This window comes from Rhinolophus hipposideros (genome assembly GCF_964194185.1).
Source record: "Rhinolophus hipposideros genome assembly, chromosome: 12".
NCBI classification, from domain to species: domain Eukaryota; kingdom Metazoa; phylum Chordata; class Mammalia; order Chiroptera; family Rhinolophidae; genus Rhinolophus; species Rhinolophus hipposideros.
In genome coordinates, this window is record NC_138058.1 from 23,548,793 (window position 1) to 23,567,848 (window position 19,056).

At 44.0% G+C, this 19,056-nt stretch overlaps 1 protein-coding gene across 2 annotated transcripts in view; it reads right to left on the reverse strand.

The window, feature by feature from the left end:
- Nucleotides 1-19,056, reverse strand: part of HK2 (hexokinase 2) — a 66,801-nt gene that overhangs the window by 17,603 nt on the left and 30,142 nt on the right. For both annotated transcript variants that reach the window (XM_081069731.1, XM_081069732.1), the window contains exons 3-8: nt 15,237-15,385; nt 10,260-10,379; nt 9,529-9,624; nt 8,538-8,637; nt 8,043-8,226; nt 5,240-5,395 (exon numbers count right to left, since the gene is read on the reverse strand). In XM_081069731.1, coding sequence (XP_080925857.1) covers nt 5,240-5,395; nt 8,043-8,226; nt 8,538-8,637; nt 9,529-9,624; nt 10,260-10,379; nt 15,237-15,385 — 805 coding nt within the window. The remainder of the gene's footprint in view (nt 1-5,239; nt 5,396-8,042; nt 8,227-8,537; nt 8,638-9,528; nt 9,625-10,259; nt 10,380-15,236; nt 15,386-19,056) is intronic.

Genomic DNA, 19,056 nt, shown 5'->3' on the forward strand with positions numbered 1-19,056 from the left:
TTCCCAAACTTGTGGACAGAACTGGATCCTCGAATCCAAGAAGCAAATAGAACACCTAATTACCTCAATCCCAACAGGCCTTCTCCAAGGCACATTGTATTGAAGCTGTCTAAAATCAACGACAAAGAAAGAATCCTCAAGGCAGCCAGGGAAAAGAAGACGGTAACCTACAAATGAAAGCCCATTAGATTATCATCAGATTTATCAGCAGAAACTCTACAAGCCAGGAGGGAGTGCAACCAAATATTCAAACTATTGAAAGAGAGAAATCATGAGCCAAGAATAATATATCCAGCAAAGATATCCTTTAGATATGAAGGAGGAATAAAGACCTTTCCAGACATACTGTAATAAAAGAAGAAACAGAGTGAAACATCATAGAATACCACCACACAGAAATAATACAAACCAACAAAAAGGCAAAGAAACAATGGAGACACAGAAAACTAAAGATAGAATGACAGGAAATCCTCACATATCAATAATCACTCTAAATGTAAATGGACTGAACTCACCAATAAAAAGGCACAGAGTAGCAGATTGGATCAAAAAACTAAACCCAACCATATGCTGTCTACAAGAGACACATCTCAGCTACAAGGACAAGCATAGACTCAAAGTGAAAGGGTGGAAATTGACACTCCAAGCAAATGGTACCCAGAGAAAATCAGGTGCGGCCATAATGATATCAGATGAAACAGACTTCAGGGTGAAAAAGATAACAAGAGACAAAGATGGACATTTCATAATGGTAAAGGGGATTATACAACAAGAAGACATAATAGTCATCAATATTTATGCCCCCAATCAGGGAGCACCAAAATATACCAAGCAAGTACTAACAGAACTAAAGGGAGAAATTGATTAAAACACAGTTACACTAGGGGACTTAAATACATCATTGACAGCTATGGATAAATCATCCAAACACAAAATAAATAACGAAATAGCAGCCCTAAATGACACATTAGATGAAATGGACATAATTGACACTTGGAGCACTTCATCCTAAAACATCAGACTATATACATTCTTTTCTAGTGTACATGGAACATTCTCAAGGATAGACCATATATTGGGACATAAAATCAGCCTCAGCAAATTTAAGAAGATTGAAATCATACCAAGCATATTCTCTGACCACAGGCTTTGAAATTGGGTATCAACTGCGAAAAGAAAGGAGGAAAAAACACAAATACATGGAGATTAAACAACATACTTTTAAAGAACGACTGGGTCAAAGAAGAAATTAGAGGAGAGATCAAAAGATACATAGAAACAAATGACAATGAAAATACATCCTACCAAAATTTTGGGGATGCAGGGAAAGCAGTTTTAAGAGGGAAATTTATATCATTACAGGCCTATCTCAAGAAACAAGAAAAATCCGAAATAAATAACCTCATGTTACACCTTAAAAAACTAGAAAAAGAAGAACAAGTGAAACCCAAGGTCAGCAGAAGAAAGGAAATAACAAAAATCAGAGCAGAACTAAATGAAATAGAGAACAAAAAGAATAGAAAAAATTAATTGTGACAAAGACCAGGTTCTTTGAAAAGATTAACAAAATTGACAAACCCTTGGCTAGACTCACTAAGATAAAAGGAGAGAAGACTCTAATTAACAAAATCAGAAATGAAAACAGGGAAGTTATCACGGACACCACAGAAATACAAAGGATCATCCAAGAATACTATGAAGGACTATATGCCACCAAATTCAATAACCTAGAAGAAATGGACAAGTTCTTAGAAACATATAGCCTTCCAAGGCTGAACCATGAAGAACTGGAAAATCTAAACAGACCAATCACCAGTAACGAAATTGAATCAGTCATCCAAAACCTTTCCAAAAGCAAAAGTCCTGGACCAGATGGCTTCACTTGTGAATTCTACCAAACCTTCAAAGAGCATCTAATACCAATCCTGCTCAAACTCTTCCAAAAAACTGAAGAAGAGACAGTACTCCCTAACTCATTTTATGAGGCCAACATTACCCTGATACCAAAACCTGGTAAGGACAACAAAAAAGGAAAACTACAGACCAATATCTCTGATGGATACAGATGCAAAAATCCTAAACAAAATTCTAGCAAATCAAATACAACAATGCATTAAAAAGATTATTCATCACGACCAAGTGGGTTTCTAACCTGGGGCACAAGGATGGTTCAACATCCGCAAATCCATCAATGTGATACATCACATAAACAAAATAAAGGACAAAAATATGATTATATCAATTGATGCACAAAAAGCATTTGACAAGATACAACATCCATTTATGATTAAAACACTTAATACAATAGGTATAGAAGGAAAATACTTTAACATGATAAAGGCCATATACGACAAGACCTCAGCTAATCTCATAGTTAATGGTGAAAAACTGAAACCCTTTGCTCTACATTCAGGAACACAACAGGGCTGTCCCCTATCACCTCTGCTTTTCAACATAGTGGTGGAAGTCCTTTCCAGAGCAATCAGGCAAGAGAAAGAAATAAAAGGCATCCAAATTGGGAATGAAGAAGTTAAATTGTCACTCTTTGCAGATGACATGATGCTATATATAGAAAACCCTAAAAACTCCACCAAAAATCTATTAGAAACAATCAACGAATACAGTAAAGTTGCTGGCTACAAAATCAATGTACGAAAGTCCATTGCATTCCTGTATACTAACAATGAAATCTCAGAAAAAGAAATACAAAAAGCAATTCCTTTTGCAATTGCAGCAAAAAGAATAAAATACCTAGGAATAAACTTAAGCAAGGATGTGAAGGACCTATATGCTGAAAACTATAAGACATTTTGAAAGAAATTGGAGAAGACACAAAAAAATGGAAAGACATTCCATGTTCACGGATTGGAAGAATCAACATAGTTAAAATGGCCATATTACCCAAAGCAATATACAGATTTAATGCAATCCCCATCAAAATCCCAATGGCACTTTTTAAAGAAATAGAACAAAAAAAAATCATCAGATTTGTTTGGAACCACAAAAGACCCCGAATAGCCAAAACAATCTTAAGAAAAAAGAATAATACTGGAGGTATCACACTCCTGACTTTAGCTTGTACTACAGGGCTACAATAATCAAAACAGCATGGTATTGGCAGAAAAACAGACACAAAGACCAATGGCATAGAATTGAGAACCCAGAAATAAAACCACATAAATATGGACAGATAATTTTTGACAAAGAAGCTAAAAACACACAATGGAGGAAAGACAGCCTCTTCAATAAATGATGCTAGGAGAATTGGATAGCCATGTGCAAAAGAATGAAACTGGACTGCTATCTGTCACCATGTACCAAAAGTAATTCAAAACGGATCAAAGACTTAAGCATAAGACCTGACACAATAAACTGCATTGAAGAAAACATAGGTATTAAACTTATGGACCTTGGGTTCAAAGAGCATTTTATGAATTTGACTCCAAAGGCAATGGAAGTAAAAGCTGAAATAAACAAATGGGACTATATGAAACTTAAAAGCTTCTGCACAGCAAAGGAAACCATCGACAAAATAAAGAGGCAACCAACTGAATGGGAGAAGATTTTTGCAAACAGTGCCTCCAATAAGGGGCTAATATACAAAATATACAAGGAACTCATGCAACTCAACAACAAAAAAACAAACAACCCAATTGCAAAATGGGCAGAGGACCTGAACAGACAGTTCTCCAAAGAGGACATACAAATGGCAAATAGACATGAAAAAATGCTCAACATCACTAATCATCAGAGAAATGCAAATAAAAACCACAATGAGATATCACCTCACCCCAGTCAGAATGGCTATCATCAACAAGACAAATAGCAACAAGTGTTGGAGAGGCTGTGGAGAAAAAGGAACCCTCATATACTGTTGGTAGGAATGCAGACTGGTGCAGCCGCTATGGAAGGCAGTGTGGAGGTTCCTCAAGAAATTACGAATAGAATTACCATACGACCCAGCAATCGCTCTCCTGGGTATCTACCCAAAAAATTTGAAACCATTTCTCTATAGAGACATGTGTACTCCAATGTTCATTGCAGCTTTGTTTACGGTGGCCAAGACATGGAAACAACCAAAATGTCCTTCGACAGATGAATGGACAAAGAAGTTGTGGTACATATACACAATGGAATACTATTCGGCGGTAAGAAAAGATGACATAGGAGCATTTGTGACAACATGGATGGATCTTGAGAGTATAATGCTAAGTAAAATAAGTCAGACAGAAAAAGCAGAGAACCATTTGATTTCACTGATATGTGGTATATAAACCAAAAACAACAAAGGAACAAGACAAACAAGTGAGAAACAAAAACTCATAGACACAGACAATAATTTAGTGGTTACCAGAGGGTAAGGGGGTGGGGGGTGGGTGATGAGGGTAAAGGGGATCAAATATATGGTGATGGAAGGAGAACTGACTGTGGGTGGTGAACACACAATGGGATTTATAGATGATGTAATGCAGAATTGTACACCTGAAATCCGTGTAATTTTACTATTATCACCCCAATAAATTAAAAAAAGGAAAAAAAGAGTTCCCACTTCAATTCATTTGAATTGTTTCACTGCTCCCTTTAGCACCCAAATCACCTCCTCTCCACCATCTGCTCCCCTAATACAACAGCGTCCTCAAGCCACAAATAGAAGTCTCAAATACAGGAAACGAGGCCCATCTCTGGATGTTTTTAACTGAAAAACAAAAATGAGGCCGTTCTCACTCCCATACCTGCCTCTCTGAAAATGCAGGCCTCGGCTCTACCTATTGGAACTAAGTGAGTAAGTCTCAGAGCTGTCCAAGTACCCATGTTTGTTAAGAAGTAGGGTCAGAATGGCACCCTTTTTGAGAATCACCAATAGAGAATGAAATGTCAGAGTTTCAGGAAAAGGAAAAGGAAATAGATGCAAATGAGTCATTAAGGGGCCCACTGGGAGCGTCCAGCATTAAGCCAAGTCCCCTCACTCCACCCCATGCCAGGCAGGAATGCAAATGCAACATCCCTGCCATGGTGCTAGTCATTCCCAGCACCAAGAGTCACGTGGTAATCGGCACACTCAAAATGGACAAAAGTGGAGACTACCTGGTAAGGGATGGCCAGCCATTGGCCCACCATGGCGCAGGGTGGGTGAGACCCTCTTGCTGTTCACATTGAAAGGTCAAGGGCCAGTGCCTCTTTCTCATTCCCCAACTGCCTGTTCACTCTTCAGTGAACAGAGAGGGACCCCAAAGCTTACCCTTCGATATCCGAAACGTCTTTGGTCTCAAAGCGGCCGGTGGCGAGGAGTTCAGGGCTGAGCTTCCCCCCGAAAAGCAGCTCCTCCTTGGCCATCTTTACCAGGATAAGCCTCACCAGCTCCCCCATGTACATCCCACTGATCATCTTCTCAAATCTGCAGAAAAACAAATAAAGAAACTGTTGTCCGTGAACTCACCACTTCCCTGTGGAGGCGACATGCACACACGTGAGACGCTGATGCACAATGAAGCTGTCACTTATGTGGCACTGACTAGGGACAAAATGTGCAAAGAAGTGACAGCTCAGGGCAGGGTTGGGGGGCTGGCGGAGCTGGGGGGTTTGGACTGCCTCTACAGGCAGGTGGACCTTGAACTATGGGGAAGGATGGGCCTTAGCAGGCAATCCAAACATCCAGGGAGTGTGGGAACAGTCTGAAGTTTAGGTAAAAGTAAGTTATGTGTAGGATAGAAAGTTTTCATTTCTTTTTCCTTTAGCACGGATGTAATTTTTTTAAAAAAAAGAAACCTTATATAGAAACTCAATATTTATTTACAAGAGGAAAAGGTCACGCTGATTAAATGTGGGGGCTTGCAGACCCAGCAACTCATCACCCCACTCTAACCCTCTCCCTTTGCAGGCCTTGTGGATTCCTAAGAAAAGCGTGAAAATAAGGGGGGAGGGGAACAGGAGGAAGGGGAGGTGATGAAGCAAGATTAGAAGGGCAAGTTGGGACAGTTGAGAAGGAGCTCTAAATGCCACATGGTTTCAGGAATCTGGGAGTGAGACATGCTGGAAGTTTCTGAGCAGGTAGGTGATAAGATAAAGGCATGTTTTAGTACAACAGAGGCTAGCCCCAAGCTAAGAGGGCAGTCAAGTAATTTATTTTTTCAACACTAGATGGCTCTGTTTTCTCTAGAAGACAGCCTTTCCAGCTCAGACTATGTGACAGGAGAAAACTTTTACAATTCTTTTTGGCAAACCAGGCCCTTTCTTGATATCTCAGAAAGGATCTGGGTCCTTAGGAAAAGGAGGCCCCCAGGGCCTGTGGGCACTAACTAGGCCAGACTTCAGTGAGGAGGCCCAGAGCAGGGTGGGGAAGGGCCTCCGATGGCATCTCATGCGATCTACCAGAGAGAAAGCTGGGCCCTCAGGAAGTGACTTGCTCAAGACCCAAGGTCAGGTACCGCAGAACTGGAGCTAAGTGGAGAGCTGGCAAAACCGCATGAGCATTTCAAATGCTTTTAAATGTTTAAGTGCATTTCAAAGATTCAAGTGCCAGCACAGGCAACTAACTGCCTGGATGGCCAACGGGCTTCGACAGCAAGGAACTCGTGTCTGCTTCTGCAGCTTTCTGAAATGGGTGGTCCTATGGAGGTAAGGAGAGATCCACTGAATCTCTGAAGTGTGGGCGGTTTTTTAAAGCTTTTATTCCGGGTTTTTAAAACACTTTGTTTCCTCCAAAGTTCCTAAAATATTTATTTAATAACATATAAAGAGTGAAAAAAAAATTCCTATTGGAGACCCACAATGAATTCAGGGCTACCACGGCTGACACTGGTATAATGTCCTCCCAGCCTTTGATTTGTCTAAGGTTAAGCCAGTGGTGGGTTGCCAAGGCCGGCAATTCTGTCTTCTGACACTTCAAAGGGCATGTGGCTCCTTGGAATGGCGTGGGCGTACCTCGTTGATGGAGGCAGGTGCTGAGTGAATGACTTTTCAGTTCATAAATTCCTCACCAGCCATGACATAGACAGTATGTTCCTATGAAAGTTACAAGTAAATGGACTCTCGTTTCAACATGTGAAAGAAGCTTGTGACAAATAAACCATGCTCCGTTGAGGAAACAAGGACTCTACCTGTAAAGAAAAAGGCCCCCAATGCTGAGCTGATTTATAAGGTTGGATTGGATTTTCCTCTCCAAGCAGAGATCTGTGCTACAAGCTTTCTTGCAACAGTCCCAGCAACAAGAAGACCAAAGAGGACCTGAATTGCTCAAAACGTTTTGCAATTGCCTTCAAAGCTTGCAGCAATCCCTGTTTCAAGATCTTTGAGGATTATTTGGCAAGTGTTTGTGAGAATGAAACAATGTTTTGTAAGAATCAAAAACAACTAAACACCAAGTCTGGCCAGGCTAGAGAGTATAATATTCAGGATCCAAATATTGGAGCCCTTCCTACAGTCTAGCCCAGGATCCCAGCTGGGCCACAGGTCCAAGGACGGCAGCCAAGGAGGCACCTTAGCCAACTTTTCCACAGCCCCTGGGTCTGCATACAGCTGGGGTGGGAAGCCCTAGGACTCTGTGGGGTCCAGCCTAGCTCACAGGCAACTCTGCCAGAGGTCTGAGTCGGAGCCTCAGACAGAAATTAGGAGTCATTTGTCACAGCCTCATCATCCTCTGGGCAGTGACAGAGGTGGGAGCTACAAAAGGAGCTTTCAGAGACCTGAATCTTGGCCATCTCAACACTTTTCTATGTGGCTCACAAACTGTTTCTAAGGACAACTTACAAATTGAAGGTGGAAAGAATGAGCAGGGCCATACACTTAAACTCAGAGTATGACCTTCTAAAGCTACTGAAGGACATAGCCCAATTATTACCTATTACCTGGTGTGTCTACTTGCTCTAGCTTTTTTAGAGCCCTCTCAGAAACTTGTAGTCACAATGTGTGTCATGAGCACAAATTCCCATTAGCAATGGGTACCTTGGCAACCTTTGGGGGATAGAAGACTGTAAAGCAAAAATGAGAACCACCCCCAGCCCTGGCCTCAGCTCCTGAGACCACTCGCTGAGCCCACTGCTCACAGTTGCTTCCCAGGGTTCAGGGAGCCCATGTCAATCTCCTGGTCAAACTCAGTGCGGATGTCGTCGAGCACGCCGTCGTCCCCAAAGGCTCCCCACTCCATGTTGATGCACATCCGCCCCTCGTCACCCTCCACCAGGTCAATGTGGCGCATCTCTTCCATGTAGCAGGCATTGCTGCCCGTGCCTGGCCGGAACAAAGGACTGCTCAGCGCCCACCCGCACCGTCCTCTCCCCAGCCCCCAACTCCCTCTTGCCCCACCATCCTGAGACTGCCCAGGGTGGCTGGATTCCTCAGAGCAGACTCCTGGGGAACCCCAACATGGCCCACCCCACCAACACCCCCAACTCCACAAGTCCTGGCTCAGCCCTCCAAAGTGACCATACCATTATCTTCTCATACGAAGTACGAAGGAACAACCCTGCCATGGACCGCTCCTCCCTTTCCAGCCCACACCCCCAACCTTTGGCCAGCACCGGCCCTCAGTGTTCACGTACCCACGATGAGACCAATCTCGCAGTTCTGGTCATCATAACCACAGGTCATCATGGTCCCCACTGTGTCATTTACCACAGCCACAATGTCGATATCAAAGTCCTGCAGGGATAAAAGGGGGGCTGTCTGACCTTCACCGTCACAGAAAGGTTATAGATATGATGATGGAAAGAAAGAGCCGCAAGATACACAGCTCAAGAGGAACAGGGCTGACCCTGACTAACCCAACTCACAGCCAAAGAAGGTCAGAGCTGGAAACCAGGTCCAGAGCCAGTCTGACAACTGCATCTCACTGCCCATCCTGCTTGTCCTCATCATGGGGGACGTGGCTGACACCAGCCCTCAGTCTAGTTTATAGCCATCACTGCACTAAGAAGAACCCATCTTAGCATCATTGTCATATTCTCCTTCTCTTCTTTTCTCTTCTTTTCTTCTCGCTCTCCCTCCCAGAAGGATAAGACCTTTATCTTGTCCTCGCTGCACCCCATCGCACCCTAATGCCAACATCATCCCAACTTCCTTACTTGAAAATTATATTCAAGTCATCTTCAGTTTAACAACTGAAAGGTTTTTTTGGCACCACCAAGGCTAAGATTATTTATCCATTATTATAATCTATATTTATCCATTATTATAAATTATATAATTTATTATTATATAATCTTATATATCCACTATTATAATCAAAGGCATCTGATCATTTATAAGATTATTGGTGTGGTAATCGTCTCACAATATATAGGTGTCAAATCATTATGCGGTACATCTTAAACTGATTCAGAGCTATAGGTCAATTTTATCTCTATAAAACTAGAAGAAATAAAAGACATATTATTGGGTAAACATAGCAGGGAAGAAGAAAAGAATACCTTGCCCGAAGAACCACAAAAGGGCTTCTTGCTGACTTGAGGACTGGAGAAGACTTTAGAGTGGACCCAAAAGAGCCTCCAGACCCCCAGCTCCTGCCTCCCCGCAGCAGCCACCCCTACTCACTCCTCTCCTCTGAATAGCCTTCCGGATCAGAGTAACCACGTCTTTGCCTTCCACACCACTGGACTTGAACCCCTTGGTCCACGAGACCAGGAAACTCTGGAAAAGGACCAAAGATTGAACATTAATTCCTCACAAAACTCAGATCACACATCTCAAACAACCCTTAGTGGAGCCCTCTGCCATGGGGTCAAACTAGAGCCATCTTGAATGTATATATTGCTTCCTAACTCGCATAGGAAGGAGAAGTCCGGACCTCATCAGAGATCCAGATAGGAGATTAAATAAATGATTCCTTCATGATCTACTGCCCCCAAGAAGTGGAAAAGGCAGGGTATAGAATTGCCAAAATAAAATACTTGCATCCTCTCATCAGAACTCCCCATGCATCTTTCTTCCAAAGATCTTCATTGCAACACCTTAGATCAAAGGAGATCCAGGCTAATGTCTCACTCCTCTTTCCCCAAGAGGGATAAGGATAAGGTGCAATACATGTAGGGTTGTCCTTTGAGGGGCAGAGGATGAAGGCCTCCTTCCCTTCTCTGACACTTCTTCACCATCCCCCCACACCTACACATACTCACCCAGAAGGACAGAACTCTTGACATTCAAACCTGGTCCACACAACCCTCAGCACCACCTCCACCACCATAGCAGCAGGTGGCACAGAGTTCTTCTTCATCCTCCCAGCCCAAAGAAGGAAGCAACATAAGTGTCTGAAGAACTCATCTTACCTCATCTAGTTTCGTTTGGATGCAGGGGAAGGAGAAGGTAAAGCCCAAAGGGAGCTTCTTGTCTTTGATTTGTAGCTTCTCCATGAAGTTAGCCAGGCATTCAGCAATGTGGTCAAACAGCTAAGGGCACAGAACACAGGAAGATGAGCATGGAGGCAGAATAGCGCAGTGATTAAGCGCATGAACTTTGGGCTCAGAAAAGAACTAACTGAATGCATGCAAAATGTGTATCCCTGTGAAGCCTTAATATGCTCATTATGTAAAAGGGGGATGATAATTGTACCTGACTTCAGAGTTACTAAAAGGATTAAATGAATCAATACATATAGGAGCTTAACACTAGTTAGCCCTTATTAAATAGTGTCTTCCACATAAGCCATTTATCCACACCACTGTCAAAATAACCCCAGGAGGCTGGGGAAATCAGAGCCAGAGCTAATAAGAAAGTCACTGCATGCCCTGGGAACAGAACATCCTTTGGTGGCCTTGTCAGAAACCCCCTGGACATTGATACACAGCTGAATGTCTTCCCAGAGGGGCAGCCCATCTCACTGCCAAGTATTTCAGCATCCTTGTCTCTTGTGGTTGGGGGAGTGGGTAGGACATTCTCTGTTGGCATTCTACAAAGAGACTTAACAAAAATATGTAACCTTTATATTTTTCTTCTGTTCTAGAAAACTAATTTCCTGGGGGCAATTCAAAAAGGTTTCTTTGTTTTCTAACTACAAAATGGAACACCCAGTGAGTCCATGAAGAGCATTGGAGAATGAAGAGCCTCCCAAACACAGCCATGCTAAGCAAGATCCACAGCACCGAGGAGAAGTCCTAAGCCTAAGAAAAAGCTGTACTCACAATCACCCAGGTTTTCAATCAGTCCCAAAGCCCACAGTCCCATGGCTTCCTTCTTGCCCACTCAGCATTCTCAAAAAGAAATTGGTGACTTCTCCAGAAGCTTAGAGGCCAAGGCCAAGGGGCATTCTGACACAAAAAAGTAAGCAGAGGCCAAAGAGACTGAGCCGGGTTATTCAAATGGCAAAATCTAAAAGCCAAGAGGGTGGAGGAGAAGAGCATTCCAGGCAGAAGCAAGGAAAATTCCACTAAACCAGGGGTTCCCAAAGTGTGGTCCTGGAGCAGCAGTATCACTACTATCATGGTATAGATGCAGAGTCTAGGGCCCAAACCCAAACATGCTGAACCAGGAATGTGGGGGTGGGGCACTCCAGGTGATCCTGAAGCAGTGGTTTAGAGAACCACTGCACTAAACCATGAAAAGTATTTGCATTTACAAAGGAACTGAGATTGAGGGTGGCAGGCTAGGTTGAGAGGCCTACTGGCTCCCCAGATGTCTGGCATATGCTCAGTGGGAGGGATCCAGGAAGACAAGGCCACCCCCATCTAGAAGGTAACCAGCCCTAATTGAACTTCCTGCATTGATCCTATCCCTGCATTGATCACTTGCAAAAGTCACCCCAGCTGATGCTAAAACTCTCAGCCTCTAAACCAAAACAATCTAAAGAACAAAGGATGGGCAAAGACAGGGCCCTCTCACTAAGAGAATCACCCTTGAACAGAGGTCAAATGTTTTAATATGTAAATATGGTTTCTAGATAGATATTCAGAAAATTCTGCTCTTCTGTTAGGAAGTGTATCAGAGACAAAACTTATGATATGATTAAACAAATTCCTTCCAGCACCTTCTTCCTGGTACTCTAGTCAAAAATGATCTTTAATACAAATAGTCTTTATCCACAAAAAGGAAGTAACAGAAGCTGTGCAAAGAGATAAGGCCAATCATCAGAGATGGGAGAAGCAGGAGCTTTAGAAGTCAAAGCAAAATGGTGTGTCCTCACCCAGCCCTGATCCCTGCTCCTTTTCTGATTGCACTCCCAACAAGGGGAGGCAGAAAACAAGAGGCAGCGAAGAGGCATTAAATTACCTGCTATACCATATGACCCAGCAATCCCTCTCCTGGGTATCTACCCAAAAATCTGAAAACATTTATACATAAAGACTCGTGTGCTCCAATGTTCATTGCAGCTTTGTTTACGGTGGCCAAGACATGGAAACAACCAAAATGTCCTTCGATAGATGAATGGATAAAGAAGTTGTGGTACATATACACAATGGAATACTATTCGGCGTTAAGGAAAGATGATATAGGAACATTTGTGACAACACGGATGGATCTTGAGAGTATAATGCTAAGTGAAATAAGTCAGACAGCAAAAGCAGAGAACCCTATGATTTCACTGATATGTGGTATATAAACCAAAAACAACAAAGGAACAAGACAAACAAATAAGAAACAAAAACTCATAGACACAGACAATAGTTTAGTGGTTACCAGAGGGTAAGGGGGGTGCGGGGTGGTGGGAGATGAGGGTAAAGGGGATCAAATATATGGTGATAGAGGGAGAACTGACTCTGTGTGGTGAACACACAATAAGATTTATACATGATGTAATACAGAATTATACACCTGAAATCTATGTAATTTTACTAACAATTGTCACACCAATAAATTAAAAAAATAAATAAATAAATGAAATGACTTGCTGCCCAATACAGTAGCCACTGACCATCTGTGGCTATTTCAATAAATCAGAATTTTGAAAAATTAAAAATTCACTTCCTCGGTCGTGCCAGCCACATTTGAAGTGCTCATTGCCACAGGTGGCTCATGGTTATTGTATTGCACAAGATGGATAAAGAACAGTTCTTCCACCATTGTGCAAAGCTCTACTGGATAGTGATGGGTTAGAAGAACCTAGACCCTTTAAAAGTGGGGAAGAGGAGAACATCTGCTTCCTTAATTAGAAGACTATCTCCCATTCTGTGAGCTGATGATGTAAAGATAAGAAGCTGGGAGAAAGAACTAACACCTTCCTGCCATAAAAATGCTCAAAGAGCATCATTTTATGAAGTTAGAAAGGTTTCCTTTTCCTTCTAGGTCTGAGAACCTTCTCTCACTTCCCTTCCCATAAGATGCACTTTAAAAATCTAAAGTGGCTGCTATTACGATTTGTAATTCCTTGCTCCTAAGCTAAAATGCCCATACTCCCAGGGAATCACCTCCCTTCTCTAGCCCTAACATTAAAAAAAAGGAAAACAGGTTTACTCTCAGGCTGCCCCCAAAGACATATAAAAGGTCTAAAAATATCTCCTCCACATGTTCTACTCATGGTCCACAATTCCTTTCCCAGAAGGTGGCCTGATGAGGTGGGAAGAATCATGCATCAGGAGTGAGAAGTCTCCACCTCTTCCGAGCTCTGAGGCCCAAGAGGTTACCACATCTTACTTGGATTTCATCTCCTCCATTCACTTTTATTGAGCACATGCTGGGCATAAGGTATAGCAGGAATAGCCAGCGCTCAAGCTGAGAGTGACCCCTATAGCTGTGTTGCCGTCAGTATCCAGGAATGTCTTTGGTAATTCCTACCCATGGACAGAGAGCAGCTGAAGAAGGAGCAGAAAGAATGTCCCAAGGAAAGTTTTTGTACAGCAGGTGAAAGGGGATAATTACCAGCTTCCCTGGACACCTGAGGGCAGAGAATAAATGGCTGGACCTGTGGTTGTCAAGCACTAATCAGCCAGATACTTCTGGTGTGGTGGCAATGAGTGTCCCCTCTGTAGGAGGGCTCTCCTGTAGGAGGAACTCTTGAGAGGGAGGGTCCCCAAAGGGCCTGCCCCACAGGATCACATGTCTACGGGAACACCAGCCTTGGAGGAGTACCTCCTAGTCTGCGAGCAGGGGAAGATAGCTGAGAGCCAGGACCACCATGTTGCCCAGTTCCAGGGAGCACCACTCACGTGGACCACATCACATGACTACAAAGTAGATGGAGCCCCTCAGAGTTGTGCAAACATAGGCTCTGGTCACATAGACCTGGCTTTGTGTCTTGCCTCTGGCCCCTCCCCCCTGTGATCTAAGGCCAAGTCACTCAGTCTTTCGAAGCCCAATCCCACATCTATAAAGTGGAGATAACAGGAGCACCCAGTATCATCGGGCTCATATGAGTATAAAACAAGAAAATCCGTACAAGTGCTTTCGTTCAGCCTGACAATGTATTAGCTCCTCTTCCAGATTGTTATTCATTCCCTTCAATACATTACTACTTTTTCGGGGCGGGGGGGCTTGGTGTCCTGGTGGTCCAGCTGGGCTTTAAGCTCTGGAGGGGAAGGAGCAGGACTTTGATTCCCAGCAAGGATCAGTGCCCAATGCACAACAGGTGCCCCATACATGTTTAGAGACTATCTCGATGGCAATTTCACCCATGCTCAGTTTTTTCTGACTATTACTGAGGATTTTGCTTGGATTTCCCATTTCTTCTCCATCCACTCCTTTTACTGTGTAGATTGAGTACAAAGCATAACTCTGGGAGCCACTGAGATATGGGCATGATTTAGGGCCAATGTGAAAGCACATGGTGCCCACTGCAGTGCCAGATGGGACAGATACCCCATAGCTAGATTTTGGTGTTTTCTCAACAGGTTCCTATCCTTGTGCAAAACCTCCTCTGTTTTAGATGGTCAAGAAGAGAGAGAAAACAAATAATCACAAAGGCAAAGGGGAAGGTTCCATTTTCATGTGCAGTTGGCAGTGGTCAAACCATAATTGTGTATTCTACTGACTCGCCGCCATACAATAGCATCACTAACAACTGGGTGTCCAGGAGTAGGGGTCCAGCCTCCCAACCATGAGCTTTCCTCAATAACCAGCGGTTCTCAAAAGAGAGGGCAAATGAAAACACCTCCTGCTGCAGCACATCCAGACCCCAGGGCCTCACACATAGCACGAGCTCCCTGCTCTCCAGCGCATGTGCTCCTCTCCTGAAGGAGGACCCCACCCAGCTTCCAGGCATGCAGGGGGATCACCAGGCAGAGAGAGGCCAGGAAAGCCAAGGCTCAAGCAGGGTCTCCTCCCCCCAGACCACAGAGGAGGAGCTCCCCATGGCCACCCTGAGAGAAAGGCCAGACCTGCGTGCCACTGCCTCGCATGATGTCCTCAGGGATGGCGTAGATCTGGTTCTCCATCTCCACCTTCTGGAGCCCATTGTCCGTTACTCTCACCCGAAGCACCCGGAAATTGGTCCCTCCAAGGTCCAAAGCCAGGAACTCGCCATGTTCTGCAAACAGGAAGGGCCACTATTATTTCGGAAAAGACAAGATCAAACTGCTTTACAGATCAATACTTAAAACCCATAAGATCTGCCATAAACACTGAATTCTTAAAACCCATTGAATCTTTAAAACCCACGAGACCATAAATACTGGTCATCTCTGGTGATAGGGTGACCAGTGGGTCTTCATTTTTTCTACACACATTTATGTATTGTGTGGTTCTTTTTCTTAATGCTAAGCCCTTTTATATTACTTTCAGAATTCACATAAACAATGAGACCGTTTCACACACAATGATGGGGCATCCACCCCCTCACAGAGCTGTTTCCCAGGGGCTTTTAGCCAAGTCCCCACCGAGCTCATGGGGCCCATCAAGCCCTGCACCAGGAGTCTAGCCTCTATTTTGTTCTTCATGCCCCCAGGACACCCAGCATGCTGCTACAGGCCTGCAGGCCCCTGGGCCTTCTGCCAAATTGGGATGCCGGTACAAAATTTACTTTTAATGTTCACATACAGAGAGCAATATCCTACGGCAGGATGAGGGGGTCGCATGATGGAGTGGACTGGGGTCCAAATGGCTATAAATTAAGAGCAAATAAGCTAAGCAAGTGCCCCTGAAAAGGTCCCAAGCTTATTCAAATGTGAGAGAATGCTGACCCAAGAGTATGTAAGACAAGAGTCAGGCCACTCGCTGTTCCACTCAGACAAGCCACAGAGCCGGGACGGAGAGGGGAGAAGGAAACTCAATCCACACAAATAGGTCAAGATCTTCAGTGTCACCAAGAAGGCAAAGTCCCTTCCATCCAGGAAATGAGCAGTGCAGACAAAAAACATTCAGATTTATATAGTAACACAGCTGGCTGCAGGGACATGCTCCATTGCATGGCACAGAATGAAAGTGCTGGAGAGGTGCAGAGGCCAGAGCCAGGGCTGGGGGAACAGGTGGGCTCGCCCACTTGGCAGCCTCCTCAACCGGTAATGACTCCACCACCCTGCCACACACCTTCTAGAAGGATACAGGGTTATCTCCTGGGGGATTCACTTACTAGCATGTTGGTCAATGTTTAGCCCTTTTCCCGATGGGAGACTACCACCGGAGTAAGGCAGAATGGATCGGAGCATCAGGGAAAATGCTCTGATTAAATGAACCATCCAGGGTTTATTCTGTGCCCAGGTCCCCTCAGCAGGTCTCACTCTGAGGCCCTGAGAAAAGCCATGTCTGCATGGTCTCCAAGGATACTCCCCAAAACCCCTACAGTCCAGAGGGGCAACTTGGGGCAATGTCATCCACCTGAGATTCCATGGGGACTTGCCTCCACACAACCATGGTCTGGTGGCTCGATACACAGAAACTGGCGTGGAGCCCACGTTACCTATCAGAACTCTGACCACCTCCTGGCTATGGCAAGTTCCTGAGCCTCTGAGCTTTAGCTGCCTCGTTTCTAAAAAAGGAACCTCATATCTTGTGTGGTTGTGGTGAGGGGAAAAACTAGAAAGTGTGCCTCAGACACCCAGCACAGTGCCGAAGGACTTAGGACACAGTCAGTAACTAAAAGAAACTTTCCATCCAGGTTCTCAGCACACACTGCCCGACACCCACACTTGAGCCTTCCAGGCCCAGTGTTAGGGTTGCCTCTCAGACTCAAAAGCAAAATCAACATCGCCGGGGGAGACTGAGGAGACCTGTCTCAGAAAAGCCATTGGAATCTGCTCCAGTGGCTTCAGCATTCCTCCACAGAGGTATGAATTTCCAGTTCCCTCCCAGGCATCTGAAGCCCCCCCTCATTCCCTGCCCCCACTAGCTATAGTTGTTAGACAGCTGGGGCAACCTCAACCCCCATAGAGTGACTCTGCCCCCCTTGTGACCATGGGAGACTTTTCCAAGCACTCCAGTTCTGAGCCTCCCAGACTGTAGGAAACGCTATGTCGTGGTTGTCATGAGGGATAAAAAAGAAAATCAAACACAAACTTCCTGCGTCAGCACTCTGCAGCCCAGGACACATGCAATCCGCTGAATCGGCGACCACGGGGGACTGAGGTGACTGAGGCTGTCCCTGGATGGTCATGATTCAAGACCAGCCCAGCTCAATTCACCAGAGAGGCACTGTTCCATCAAGAATGGTGGTTTTGCAGTAGTATTTCCTGATGGACCGAAGGGAAACCACAAATAAAGTACTGCTGATCGTTCTGTTCCCAGGATAGAATGTCATCTCCTTGCTTTCCTTCCTTTCAGATTCCACTGGAACAGATATTCCTCTGCATCCCTTCCCGCTGGCACCCCCTCCACAAACACACATGATCACAACTACCAACGCCAAGGACCATATTCTTTCCAAACTCCAGTCTCTGAGGAAGGCCCAGCACTATGATTCCTGGAGGTAAATCTTCTGGTGATCCCTCAGGACAGTGAAGAGATCCATCTCCTACTGGCCACCTCCAAGCCAGAGAGCAGCTGGATCTTAGAGATGAGGAGAGGGCAGGCTCTGAATTCCAGCTCAGCTTCACTACCTGTGTGGCCTCTCTGAGCATGTCACCTCACCTGTAGAACAGGGCTCAGAATGCTGACTTCTCCTGGGAGTCATGAGGCTTCCATGAAATATGGAATATGTTATATGTGAATATACATGGACATAGTAAGTCACCAATAAATGTCATCACTGTCATTATTCCTTTGTTTGATTGTGAAGTTCCCCTCCTAATTCTTCTCAGCCGCTCTAATCCCTGCCTACTACTCCTGGCTCAAGTCCTATCTCCACTGTGAACCTTCTGGGACATTCCAGAAACCCAAAGCATACAGTGCATGAGTGTGTGATGGGGCATGAAGGAGGACCGCATCTATGGGTCTGGGACAGTCACAATGGACAGGGAGGAGCAAGGCTCTGGGGCAAGAAAACATGCCAATAGCAGGTTTCTTAGGAAAGTGCACAGCCACATGGCAGAGGACCCAGCAAGGTCCGGAGAGATTATTCTGCTGAGAGATTACAGGTGGTATTTGAGGCAATGTATTAAGAAAACATCTCCTATTGCATTTGTTCATAGTTAAACAAAATGTTTAAGTGCCAACTGTGGGATTTCCATATGAGTTGTTAAACATGCTGTCATGTCTGGAAAACAGTTTTAACTTTTTAAAAATAACAAAATATAAACCACTGTTAAAAATATAAACCACTGTACAAAAGTAGAAAAAATTAACAAACATCTCTTTTCTTCTCCACACTCAGAAAGTAACCACTGTTAATATTTATTGGGTGTCCTTTGATACATTTATTTTATCAAGATAGGGAAGGCTGTTATCTGATACTTTCCAAGAAAAGGGTTTGAATCTCTGGTTCTAAGGATGTGTTTAATTTGGAAGATATCACTGAATTATCTTCCTAAAAGTTCTCACCAATTTCCATACAAACCAGAAGACAGAATTCACTCTCATCAGTGTTTCATGTTATGTAGCAATTAACCTTTGCCAACCTCCTAGGTCAAAGTGGCATCTCATTTCTTTTTAAATTTGGTCACTTTATTTTGTGTAAGGTTAGACATTTTGAATTATTAACTGGCCTTTTTAATTCCTTTTTCTGTGAATTTTCTGTTCACATCTTTTGTCTTTAATATAAATTGTCATTATTTTCTTAATAACCTAAAAGATGGATGTTTGTCTTTTAATTTTGTTTGCGATATTTTG